The sequence below is a fragment of the Perissodus microlepis genome, chromosome 10 (assembly GCF_051167445.1).
Source record: "Perissodus microlepis isolate ML-2025 ecotype Zambia chromosome 10, ASM5116744v1, whole genome shotgun sequence".
Classification (NCBI taxonomy): Eukaryota; Metazoa; Chordata; class Actinopteri; order Cichliformes; family Cichlidae; genus Perissodus; species Perissodus microlepis.
The window spans coordinates 13,316,897-13,331,087 of NC_140470.1; the positions used below are offsets into that span (position 1 = coordinate 13,316,897).

Sequence of the window (14,191 nt, forward strand, 5' to 3'; positions counted from 1 at the left end):
TTTTTTTTTTTAAAAAGCCATCACCAGCAGCAGACCAAAATTGTTTAAACTGCAGGACAAGAAACTCTCAAGCAGCAGCTGAATGATATCAAGAACTGCCAAACTGTGACCTGCCAGCCTGCTGGTAGGGAAAAAAGGCAAAAAATACAAAAGCTCTGGTTAGCAATGACTAAACTTTCAAAATAAGAAGAAGGGAATTGCCTGCTGGAAACATTATCGCAGAAGATGTGGTTTAGAGGGGGTAGACAGAACATGAGCCAAGCCAGTATATTAATGATTTCTCACTGATCTCCAAATTTAGCTGCACTTTTAAAGAGGTTTTCAGCATTAGCTAAAAACAGCACTTTCAACTTTTCTGCTGTCACAGAAGTTAAACTCAGTCAGACCTGACTGAGTCCAATTAACACATAAATCACAGTGTGATATATCTGGTGAAACTCTTGAGAATACCGCCACTCTTGATTTATGTATTTTTAACCATAAAAAATGCCTGCGATCAGAGGGAGCTGAAATTCAAAGTCAAAGCAAATGAAAATCCACATCTCTTATTTAGTTTGTCAGCTGTCAAATCAAATATGTGATTATTTTCAGAATATTTGAATATAGATAAAATTTGGATTAAAAAAAAAACAGAACTAAACAAAACAAAGACTGGCAGGAAAAAAAACCCTCAAGGTTGAACATTAAAAAAAAAAAAAAATCACAGAAATGGTGATAACCAAAGGGCTATTTACCTCAGAGACAGCAAAATTCATTTCAGCAGCAGCAGAAGGCTTTTAGAGCCACACGAGACACGTGAAGCATCTTGATTTGCAAAAATCTGTTAAACAGATTCTCAGGGCTTTCATTTTATGTAAAGCTGTTCAATCTGTATGGAATCTAATGCGGTCACACCACTTACACTGCTACAGCCGCAATACAATTTAAAAAAACTATACATAGAAAAATCATCTTGTCTATAAAAAAAACCTTTTAATGAACAGACATCGCGTTCTGTGAGTGCTGGATTTTTAAAAATGGTCCATTTCTGTGATGGAAAAAAGCAACAGCGATCACTTACAGACTCTTTGAGGGTAAATATTAAGAAGCAATTTGTTTTCCAGACTTTCCAGCATTTTCCCTTAATTGCATTATACTGACAAAGAGTGACGGGAATGTGGGGACAGGGAGAAAGGGACCTTTAACACGTCATTACCCTGACAGGAATCAAACAGGTGTTGGTGCAGTTAAGGCTGCTGGCTCACCGTGATGCCTCTGAGAGGAGATTACAAAAGACAGCAGTCACATATATTAAGTGCTTACTACTGAATCACCGTAAGATGAGGGATGACATTCATTTCAAGGACTTTTTGTGGAAGGAAAGATAAACCCAGTGCTTTTTCTTCACTGAGCTCGAGATTAGTCCACAAGCCATGCTGCCAGTGAACCTTAACTATTCTTTTCTGGCATGAAATCTGCACCACAGGCAGTTCACTAGTCCATATATAGATTAGGGAGGTTTCAAAAGAGGTGAGCACATTGTGCAAATGGATCTTATTTCTTTATACATGATGAGCACTGTATACTCTAAAAGCTCGCTCTCCTGTATCCACCCTGCTCGGGATACATATACAGAGATGACTCTTGCAGCAGATGTAATTAGAAATGTCTCTGGAGTCAAACAGAGGGAGGGCCTATAAAGAGTGACTTCTCCCTGCCCATAGTGTAACCTATAATTGGGGGCCCAATATCAGCGCGCCTAAAAACACAGCTTACTATTTACACTTTTTTAAAATAGACGTGTTGTGGTGGGGCAGGGCCACACTTGGCAGGATGAGGTGGATTCTCAAGGCCTGAATATGCTTCACTTGTCAGCGTGTCCACATTATCTCCTATGAACAGAACCCAAACGATGTCTGCAACCACTTAAGTACACTTGATGTGCTTTTCCTCCAAACGGCATGCTGACGTGCTGGTGAGAAGATCCTCCTCTCGAATTTGCACAATGTCAAGCCTTGAAAATAATGTGAATAGTTAAGCTTCAATGCTTACAATCTCTGACAAGGTCTTGATTAATGCTATGGCAAAAAGGCGTTACCGGCATTCGACCAGAATGCAGAAAAGTCACTTTTAACGCACTGACACAGCAGGTTTTCCTTTTTCCAACAGTGACGCACAAATTCAGCATATCTGCAGACTGAAATCTTTTTTCTTTTTTTTTTTTAAATGCTCATTCACTCTTCTCTGTTAATAACTTTTTCCACTTAATTAACTTTAACTTCTTATTTACAATTAACCATTTACAGCCAATTTACGATAACTGCTTTTATGGGGTCTGTGTCGCAGTTTCAAAGAAATTAAATTAACAAGAAGGTCAGTAGTTTGATCTACAGGCTGTCAGGAAATGAAGAAGCGCCTTTTCCTCTCGGTTGCTACCATCACTGAGATGCCCTTGAACAAGGCCTTTAACACCCAACTGCTCTGCTGGAGATGCTCAATTGCCAATAACTGTGACTGCCGGGCAGGATGTTTAACCTAAACTAGCCTGATGAAATCTAGATTAAATCTATAATTAACAAGTCAATAGTGTCATTAGTGAACTTTTATACATACAAGATCTCACAATTTAGTCCTCTCCAGGATTCAGGACATACTATCCAGTTTAGGTTTATGCTACACAATAAAAATGTATTTCGTACATTTGCTTGTTCATAGCTGTGTTTTAAATATGAACAGTTCTACTGAGGATATTTAAAGGGGAGCCTGATATAAGAGAAGTAAAAGCATGGCTTTCTCTTACTGTGCTGCACTAATACAAAAATAAATATTTGAGTAAAACCATCAAAAATAATCTCCTAAGCTTATAAAGATACATGATTACTGGGAACTGCATGAATCCAATTTTGCAGAAATCCCTCTAAGTAAGCCCAGTTAGCCTCTGAAATTCCCTTTAGGCTTTTCAGTTAGCCAAGGCTATCTTGAAAACTGTCACTTCCAAAATTGTTCTTACCATCTGTAAACCAACCCCGTTAACGTTCAGAAAGTCAAACAAGACACTTACAGGTAGAAAAAAAATGTAAAGAGAGATGATGGCAGGGACTGTGTGAACCACTCCAGATCTACCCTTCCCCCTTCCTCTTTCCTGAACAGTAGCAGATGACAATAGCTTCTAAACCAGGGCACGCCAGAAATCCTGACAAAGGCAGGCTCCTCCCAAGCTGCTGAGTCCCCGGTTCCCAAATAAACACAGCCACAGGGAGAGGGCAAGAGTCGGGGATGTGGAGCATGCTGTGTCCAGACAAGCAGCAAAATGAGTCCTTTTGCCCAAGAGCAAGGCACTCTCCCAGCGAACCATAAAATTCATCTTGGACAAGGGAAATCTCTTGACACACTACAAGGCTTAATCGCATAATTAGGGCTGCAACAAAAACAACGGTGTTACACTCATTTAAAAAAAATAACATAAAATAAAATATTAGAAACTGAGAAGCAAATAACTGCATCTCCATACGCGCTGCTGCAATTGTATATCTTGAATGCTATTCAGCTCTTACTCACATGTAAGCAGGCGAAAGGGGTGAGGACCTGGATGTCTTAAGAACTGGCACTGGGAATTTCCAGCTGACAGGAGAACCGCTTTTCCATTTCAACGGCATGTTGTTGTCACCAGAATGGTGCTACAGCAATACCAACAGCAAAGACCATTTCCATGAAAAGGTTTCCAATGCAGTTTTCCATCCCACTCTGCCCACACCATTTAAGGGGGAGGGAGAGCAGCAGCAGCACCAGCAGCTACAGAAATACACTGGTAAAGGCAGTGCGGGCTACAGTCGGGGTTGTGACTTTAGCGGCAGCACTGAGAAGCCAATAGATTGCATCCACCACGACTACTTGCCCTGCTGCATTCACAGTTGTCTCGTGGTAGGAGGGGGAAGAAGCCCTGCCTTCTCATCACCCTTTCAGGGTAGTGAATAGCCCAGTAGCTAAGCAACAGTGCCACCTTGTTAGATGAGCTGTGATTACAGCTCTTGGCTTTCGGTGCAAATACAAGGATGGTAGATTAAGAAAAATATATATACAAGTCAATTTAAAAAAAAAAAAAAAAAAACACACACAACCAAAGGATCAAGTCTCAAGAGATGGGCATGTCACTGATTAAACTATATAGTTCTATATACTAGGTACTGGACATGGGCCACTATATTCATATTCCCATCGCCTTTTAAATTAACAGTACATAAAGAGCAACAAATTGATCAAAATTTTAACTACACTACCTGAACTGTTCCACTTTACCAAACCTAAGCATGTAGGGATTTGGAGTCAACTGTAATTTGATGTTCTCTTCCTCTTAAATTATCCCCCTGACAAAACTGATTGGAAGGCGATTGGCGGTGCAGTTGGATAATGACCTAAAACCATGGAAGCAACCCAAGAGCTTATTAGGGCAAAGGAGTGGAATGCTTTTAAATGGACAAGCCAATCACCTAACTTCAAACCAACTAAGCCCACCTTTCCCTTACTGAAAGAAATAAAACGGAAGGCACAAACAAGACCCACAAACAAGCAGGTACTGGTGCTAGATGCAGTGAAGGCAGGGCAATGCATTCCACAGGAAGAAACATCATTTGGTAAGATGCTCTGACTCAAGACTTCAGACAGTCATTAACTGCAAAGGATTTGCATCCAAAAGTTAAAGTCAGTCCAAATTTACGATTAGATATATATAGATGCATAAATATTTATATATTTATAATTAAGGATATTATATCACTGTCCTAGTATTTATGAGCCAGACTGTAAGGAGTCCCAGTAGGCTTTGCTTTAGGTCACAATACCTCTGAGATACAATGCAACACCTTTTACAATCCATCTGAATAATAGATCAGATAATCGAACACATCGACAGCTGAGATTTACACTGATGTTATAGAATATTACGTTACGGACTACAGCCAGATTTTTAGCTATAGCATAATTTTCTACCTCTGCAATTAACTAGAGGAGCTGATACACCAAGCCTAAAAACTGCTGCTCAGGCTGTACGAGTCAGACTGTGGTCACGGGAAGACAGAGTTGTCACTGTGATTGTGGCTGTGGCCATGGCTGTGCTTTGGACACGGGCACGATTAAAAGGCTTTGACACATTGGTTTCTGCTGCGAACTGAAATGGCTGTGCATACTGCAGGTTCTGAACTCTTGTGCTGCGTGGGTAAGTCATTTGTCTTACCTACGCTTTCTTGGCTGGGAGGTCATAGAAACAGTGCAGAGTAGTTACAGCACAGCTAGACATATCCTCAGCGCCACAGATTGGCTGATAAATGCAACCACAGTTTATGCTATGCCCGCTTCCACAGTCAGAAAGGGCAGATCCATCTAAAGGCTATGCACAGTTATACATATGCAACAGGGCTGCCCTTGAAAGTTAACACTTCATTTAATAAAGCATTTAATGAACATATCTAATTTGATTAACATTCCCCAACTCAAATCAATTATTTATCTACCAGACAACAAGGGCTGTGAAAACTAGGAAAACTGACCAAAAGTCACTCTTATTTGGAAAACACACACACACACACACACAAATATTTTAAATATCTGCATATTACACATTATATGTGCACATTATGTCCACAAGTGGTCAAACAATAGAACTAACCTGAACAGGTACATATACTTCAGCATAAACATGCTATTTACAAGCCCTACATTACCACATATTACAAAAAATATATATAAATAAATAATAATTTGCTTCTATTATAAAGAATGGACATTCGACACCCTTAGCGAGGTCTGCTGTGGCAAAACATGGAAGATTAATCGTTTGCTCAACATGTAAAAATGGGAAATAATCAAACCAGCAGGGGGCTTAGGTCCACGAAGCTTTGATCATCATCCTGTTCTCTATTCAGTATCTAGCCAGTTAAGGCTCCACGATTTGATGTCTGCTGACAAAAATCTATTTTTCCAAACAGGAGTCAGAATGTAAATCATTTTCTGGAGCCAAGATGGGGTTTCATCTTTCTACCATTATTATCATACGACTGTTTTAGAAATTATTCCAGGCGTAAGCTTACCCCCTACGGAGCCTGAGCAATCTGAAAATTTTGTATTTAACAGCTGTTGTTCAGACAAAACAAAACAAAAAAAACAGCCCTCAAGTTTTTTCATGTATTTTTTTTTTATTGTACTGTTATTTCCTGTTTTATTTTTTGTTTTGTTTTTTTAAATGGTACACATAATAACAAACTAAAAGTTTTTTTTGTTTGTTTTTTTTTGGGGGGGGGGGGTAGTTTTAAAAAGTTGAAAAAAGACATAAAATGGCTTAACACCTGCTCACCCTCAGCTGTTCAGCTGATATTTTTGCCCACTTCAGCTACTTTCACCTGCTCCCTAATTCAAAAGGGTCACCACAGCAGGTAGTTTTCTGACACAACCCCAAAGGGATACACATCTGTCCCTGGGATTTAACTGGATATCTTTTACTTGGTAGGTGAATTTGTAAACCACTCCACCATGGAGCCACATTTACTTGGCCACTTATGTTCCCTGCTTGTGGCAAACTAACAGTGAAAATGTACACCTGTATTTTCATCTACACTATAGTTACTGGGTGACCGCGCACCCTTGTCTCCCCCTGGAAATGTAACTACATGACTGTGATTGACCTCATCAGTATAATCCTTTCTTCTTATTTCTTCCAACTCCTGTTTCTGCCATGATTTTTTTTGAATGGACTAGATCAGCTTAGAAACTTGATTGCAAACCAGTGTTTTGGAGGCGAAGCTGCAGTACAACGGAGACACAACACGCACAAGCATAAATTTTGGCAACATCACCAGCCCTGTGCGTGGACTACAAAATAGGCTCTACACAGATTCGACTCACACAAGTCATAATTAGTCTTAAATCCTTCACCACTCTCTGTGTATCTGAGGTCTGAGTGAGACATCCACCTAAGATGCTACCTTTGCCATATATGAATATGGAGAATTCAAAACACTTAGCATTACATTTTGTGATTCTTCTAACTTTTTATTTGCCAGAGACTGCGAAAAGCACTGAGAGCCAACCAGAGGCCAATTCCAAAACAGTGTTTTTGTGTGTTAATTAAACTGCAAATCGGTTATATCAGATAGACTTCTTGGATCATTGAAAAAAAAAAAAAATTAAAACGTAATATGTCTATGTATGTAATATCTACTTCTTTAAAAATACAACAGTAGCAGCATTTCAAAATAAATCTTTCTTCTCTGTGTTATTTTTGTCTAACCTCAACTCACCATCAGACTGCTGCAGTTTCAAGTGGCCAAGAGTGCACTGTCCAGCATTTTACAGGAAAGGCTTCATGTGAAGTGTTCAAGCATAAATTCTTTCTGGTGGCTGATTTTGTGACAAAGTCCCTCTCAGAAAAGATGAATATTTGTCCACTTAATCTGTTCTTGTGTCAAATTTCAGCTACGCTGCATGTGTGTGCAAGCACCCCCATCTGTAGTGGATATTCCTGCATATGACATACAAACCCAGCACTAGCCAAACAATAACATCTTTAAATAGTCTTCTCTCCTCTCGCATTCTGAAATACATATAACGGTCATGACCCTTTTCCTCCTCTCTTCTTCTCCTCAACTGGCGGTGCCATCTGTATTACAACCCCCATCATCACACCTTACGCTGTAACTGGCAGAATGACCTTGCGTCTTAACCAAGGGCAGCAGTCATCGTGCCGCTTCTGTCAAAGCCTGAAGGCTCAGTGCTACACCCATTATTCACAGTCCTATTCTATCACTCTCCTCCAACAACTGCAAACCCCCACATAATAGAACTGTCCATGTCAAATGGCAGCAATACAATAATTCCACACCAGTGTAAAGATTTTATTTTACATGAATTAACTGTGAACAGCAAGGTTTCTATGCTAAATACAATTTGATTATTATCCAAAAGCAATTAACCATAGGAGAAGTGATGGTGTTTTTAAGCTTCTTTCATTTATTAAACAGGCTTTTCTAAATGTGTTACTGATAGCTTATGCTGTGGAGAGACAGTCAGCACTCTGCCTTTACTTTACACTCACAACTGTGTTCTCCAACTGCCCATCCATTTGGTGGTGTGTCTCATCCACCTCCACACAGTCTCAGTTCTGTTTTCGAGCGCCTTTTACAGACCATAGCTGTCCAAAGGGAGTTTAACCTACTCAAATTTAACTCAATTTTAATCAAAGAAGTCACGGTTGAGAAACTGGCTGTCTGAACTGGCAGGATTAAAAAAATAAACAACCTCAAATAAATATGAGGAATTAAATTAATCTAATTCCAGCTAAAAGTAACACCAAGGCTGCAGCCAAAGCCAAGGAGGAAGGCTGGGAAAAAAATGTCTGCTGTGTAAATTAATAGGCTTATCAGCATCACCGCCCCATTATTAAAGCAAAGCATATCTGATTAGAACTATAATTATGTGTTCCATTTAAATTTTGTGTTGCTTAGATGCAATCTTATGGCATGTACGACTACTTCACCCTTTTCTTTCAGGTGTGACCCTGCCAATGTTAAACAGTCTTGAAAGCAATTAAAGATCAAATATAAGCATGCTTACAAATCTTACACAAGCTCAACAAGTATTCAAAGCTTCTTCAGTGCTAAACGAAGGCCTTAGGAACAATAAAATACATCTGAAATTGTTTGCTACAGGCTAGAATAAAAAACAACGAGGCAAAGGAAAATGTTCCCTCTCCAGAGAATCAATATTGTTATTGATGTTTTGGAAAGACAAAGGGTTTAGATGCTCTATTAAAAAGACTAGATGCTCTCTCTAGATGCTATCTACACATCAAACTATTTTTGTTAAAAGTGGTTGACCAGTTAATCAGGCCTTTAAATGCAAACATCTGTTACCTGGAAAATAAGCAGCTCTGAAGCTTTTTAGAGATACAACTGAAATTACCATGACTCAGTTGGCTCACTTAAACTTTGTTTTTGTAGCATGCATTATTCAGGAAGTTAAAATTACTCCCTATTTTACCTGGATAAGTTACTTTTATCGATAGTGAAATGCTGGTGCTAAGACACCAAAGATGATAAATTTTCAAGTTCAATAAAAGTGGTCACTACCTTAATAATACTTGGGTTGTATTATTGTAGGGTCTTTAACTTGCAATATAAAGCGCCTGATGTTATGATTTGGCGCTATATAAAAAAAATTTCATTGACTTTAACTGAAATTGAGTTGAATTGAATCAGATAAAAATGTGGGAATTGTATCAGGCAGAGCATCCAGCCTAAAATGTGTGCCAAATCAAACATGTGGTGTGGTGAACCCTCGGGAAATAAGGGTCCAGCTGAAAGTACCTTCTTCTTCTATACCTGCTATGAAATTGTTGTCTTCTATCAGTGATCTCAACAGAAACTTGTACATCTTAATCCTATTAGTACCACATCAAAGAGCTGTAGCAGTTATGAAACCGAGAGTGAAACCGCAACACAAATACCAACAGTTTTGGTGCATAGTTTGACTTCCTTATCTCTTCATCTATCCCTTTTGCTTAAAGTGAAAGTTATAAGCTACAAAGGCAAAAGACGAACAGTTGTAAATCTACAAAAAGCTCAGACTTCTTATATAAATCTCTTTAACACCTGTCCAGTCAAGTCAGTAGGTATTGTGCCGTCATAATCCAACAACAGTGGAAGAAGCTAAAATGAGGACAAAAGACTAATTCTGTGGTCTCTGCATGCATGAGTGTCACTATTGATTTTGAAATAGTTATGCCCGTCTCTAACTTTAAGTTCCGCCAGGAACCGAAAACAGAGGGCACCATCCACCACAGTTATACCCAGTGTTGGTCCATATTAGGTCACATCAAGTTGAGTCAAATGACTCAGCTTGATGAGTCATTTCACTCAAAAACAAAAAACAAAGACAAAACAAAACAAACAAACAAAGAAACTGCTTGTTTTCAATTATTACCAAGTCCAGTTATAAATGCCATTAAAATCCAATTTGAGTATATATAAGAAAGTATGAAATAACTATGAGTATGTGAAAATATTGTTTGTTTAGTGAGAAATAAGCCACTATTACACACAGGCTACTCAGGCATGCAAAGATGTAAAAGGTGAAGTACTGGAGAACAAAATAATATATTAGAGTCACTGGAGAGGCTCAGAGGTTTTAGCAGTATTTTTCAGTCCTGGCCTGTGTATCCTAATGCATTAATACTTTAATTCCTTAACATGTAATAAATACTACTTAATTAACACCAGGTAGAAGCCATTCCTATCCAGAATTTACACCAAGCATTACCTTCAGTTTAAAAATGGCCCACCATCAATTCTCTATTGGAAGATGCTTTTTTTTAAAAACGACTAATTTTGGCTGGTTACATTTAATATTATTCTAAGAGAAGGAAAAGGAAATCTTAAACATTGCTTACACCGTATGTTAAACATTCCTTAATTTTTGCTACGTTTTGTGAGCAAAATATGAAATTCATAGGCATATTAATAAAAACATAATGCAAGATGAGGCCGTCTGCATTACCATACCTATCGTGCAGTCCGACGGGCATCGTCTCCCCTCTGTGTATAGGGTGCTCCATACCCTCGCCAAAAACCACACCTCAAAAGCAAAATATTTGTGTTAAAACCCTTCTCCAAGAAGCACACATTCAATTGAACTCCAGAAAATGCCATAATACTTTTTTTAATTAGCTGATTTTTAATTCAGCACTTTTAGGACAGTTTTGACAGTATTAACAGCATGTTTAAACTGAACTTACGTTATCATGTTTTAAAGTTTGCACACTTTAACGAGCCAGTATAAGAAAGCTTCTCCAGCAAGGCATTGATCTTTTCTTAATCCACTTTACCCCATGTCAGCTGACACAAACATTCAGTTACATGGCAATACACCATCTGAACGCTTATTCTCCTCAACTGAGATGTACCACACACACAGAAATCCTTCATATAGTTTCACCTTAGACTATATTAAACTTACATTAACATCTTAAATAATTGGTAGTAACAAAGTGCGTGTGCATGCATGTTACTTTGTAGCTGAAAGCTGAAATAGATTGACAGAAGGGTGAATGGGTGTTTCTTTGACCCCATCCGCTGCTAAAATGTTACAGTTACATCACAACTTGTTGCTTTACACTGAACTAGGCTAATTAATGCTAAATATAGCTCCAGTCTATGTTACTTGAGAGAACAATCTTCGTGCTCGTTTAAAATACAGCAGCATCACCTTTAAAATAAGAAAAGATGAGCAAACTGTCATCGCGACTGTTTCAAAAGCTTAGCTCAAAAGTTTTTGATTTTTGAGAAGTTTTCCTAACACTTTGATTCCCTCTGTTTAAGAATTAATTTAGTGACAGGGTTTAATTTGGGACGAACGTTTGTCACCACAAAGTGCCGAGCTGTCGGAGAGACGTGTGGAGAAGGAGAGGTTAGTCCTTTTAAAGCTCAAGGTTTGATATCGTGATGTATGGGAGAGAAACTAAAACTGACTTTGTTCCTAGCAAAGGCTTCAGGCTCCTATCTTTAAACACGTCTGTCTCCATTAGCCGGACTGCGACAGCTGTTCAGACTTAACAGACAAGGCAACCAAATGGGAGCTTTGCTCATTTTCTGGCCATGTTTGACTCCATACTGTCGGTACACCTCCGGTGGGAACAGGCTAATGCTAACTAGCTAGGCTAACCCTATCGTTAACATTTGCTAGCTTAAAATAACATCAAATCACCACAGTCGACTTTGTGGTTGTCGCGTAAGTTTCTCTTAAGCAATCTTCCCATAGCGACATTAGCTTAACCAGTGACGGCGCAAAGGACTGTGGTCCTAATATAAGTTAGTTGGTTTAGTTATTAGTTGGTCTGGTTGGTTGGTTGATCTGCCACCACCAACAGATGCCTATGGCTAACTGACAACCCGGTATGTGTTGAGCTTAATATACTACGTATAACATATTCATTAATGTAGGCAGCTTAACTATACTCTGCAAAGTTTTAAAAAGCATATTCCATACCTTCCACAACGATATAGCGTTACCTTGCGTCCTTGTTTTCCTTCCAAGCCCTCAAATCCACTTATACCCCTGAAGCCTCCTTCCTAGTTTTATCCAATGCAGTTGTAGCTTACTAGGAAAGCCGGAGTATCCACACTTTCCATTGGCGGAAGAGTATGGCAATCTTCTCTCATTGGCTTAAAACTTCCGTTACTAAATAATGGTTTTAAGACAGCTTTTTTTATTTGAAGCACCTGGACACTGGATAATACTTTGTGAGGTGAACCATAGGCTTCCATTTAAAAACATTCGTGAGCTATATTCATAATGAAAAGTATCACATGTTGGAAATTAGTGAGACAGGGACGCACATAAAGTATGATAATTAGGTTGGTTATTTATTTATTTATTTTTACAAAAGCAGAAGTCTGAATTTGGAGTTTGAATATTGTGGTAAATCAAGTGGAAATTTCAAGATGAGCTAATGTGAGAGGCTAATGTTGTTGAAATATGGAAGTGATTTGTTTTTTCACAGGTACAGCAGAGATCGGTGTTCCTGCTGCCCAATGACATTCCAGCTCAAACAGCAAAAATTAAAAGGACTCTCACAAATAAATAAGACAACACATACCTCATTTATCCCAAAGGTCAGGAATTTATTTTTTTACACCATGTAAAATTAACTAGAAAAAAAACAAACAAATAAATATGTTAAATAAAATTAAATAAAATATAACAACAATACATAAAAAATATTTTTAATTCGTTTTTACTAATGAAAAAGGTAAAAGATGGATCAATTCTGCAATGAAAATGACCAAATAGACAAACAATAGCCACATTTGCTCACAGTATGTAAATAATTTTAAAATACATAAATGTCTTTTTGAATGACCTGTAAAATATGTTTGTTTTTTTGTACTTTTTTAAAGTACAAAAAAACTTTGATGAGTCTTTGATGAGTCTTGTGACTTTGTCTTGTGACTCAGAGATCCTCTTCTGCATGCCTTGGTTGTAATGGGTGGTTATTTGAGTTAACAGCTACAGTCTACAATGACGAAATGTGTAAAAATAATGTATGCATTCATTAAAATGCACTCAGATTCTCCAATAATCACCTTTCTGCAACCTCCACCTTTTCATGCTCTTGAATAATCCATTAGATTGTAGTCTTATTATCAATCAGCTGATGCATTGATCTGGAACAAACAGCACTTTGATTGCAAATGAAAACACTTCAGTCTGTGGTGATTTTTCCATACCTCATTCACTGTGCCTGTCGCAGCATGTGAGAAAGAATGAGCGGGGCATAGAGCGGCTAACATATGAGCGTGTAACTTAAATGAGTTTTTCAATGGATTTACTAAGCACTACAATTTAATTACACTTTCTAGTATACTTAACAATACCCCTGCACTAATTACTGATCAGTAACCGTGTAGAGTGGGGGAAATGATTGTTTGACAAATGCTGAGTATGATCAAAAGAGCGCCATTCCTACATTCAAGCACAGAGGTGAAAACATTGTGCTTTTGGTTATTTTTCTGCTAAAAGTACAGGACGACTTCACCACATTGAGGGACCAATGAGCGGGGCCATGTACAATAAAATCTTGGACAATAACCTTGTTTGCTCACCCAGAACACTAAAGATGGGTCAAGGATGACTTTTCCAGCATGGCAGTAGCTAAAACCAAGGCAACAAAGAAGCACATTAAGATTATGGAGTAGCTTAGCCACTCTCCAAACTCTCTCAGTCCTATAGAAAATTGGTGGAGGGAGCTGAACCTTTGAGTTTCCAAGTTGCAGCCAAGAAACCTAAAAAAGTTTCTGTAAAGAGGAGCGGGCCGAAATCCCTCCTCAGATGTGCACGAACCTGGTGACCAACTAAAAAAAAACTTCTTACCGCTATGCTTGCTAACAAGGGTTTCTCCAACAAGTACTAAATACTTACTTCACTGAATGATATGCAAATCATCTTATAATTTTTATGTAATGTTTTCTTTCTGGGTTCTTGGTTAAAATCCTTCTCTATCCTTTCTCTCTCAGTTAAAATAAAACTACCATCAAATTTGGAGACTGTTCATTTCTTTGTAAGTGAATTCATCAAAAGATCAAAATAATTATTTCCATCACTGTATCCTGGTCACATTTATTTAGCCGGTTTTCTGGTGACCTTACATATAATTAATATTATTCTAACT

General features: G+C 38.2%; 1 protein-coding gene across 3 annotated transcripts in view; it reads right to left on the reverse strand.

Moving 5' to 3' along the window:
- The window catches only part of klhl13 (kelch-like family member 13), a 45,256-nt gene extending 33,161 nt beyond the window's left edge, over positions 1-12,095 (reverse strand). The window contains exons 1-2 of one of the 3 annotated variants that reach the window (XM_084942205.1): positions 12,010-12,095; positions 10,527-10,599 (exon numbers count right to left, since the gene is read on the reverse strand). In XM_084942205.1, coding sequence (XP_084798331.1) covers positions 10,527-10,579 — 53 coding nt within the window. In that variant the 5' untranslated portion in view covers positions 10,580-10,599; positions 12,010-12,095. Of the gene's footprint in view, positions 1-3,537; positions 4,018-10,526; positions 10,600-12,009 lie in introns of those variants that run through there. The other 2 variants (XM_084942207.1, XM_084942206.1) reach the window with 2 other exon arrangements.
- Positions 12,096-14,191: the final 2,096 nt, after the last annotated feature.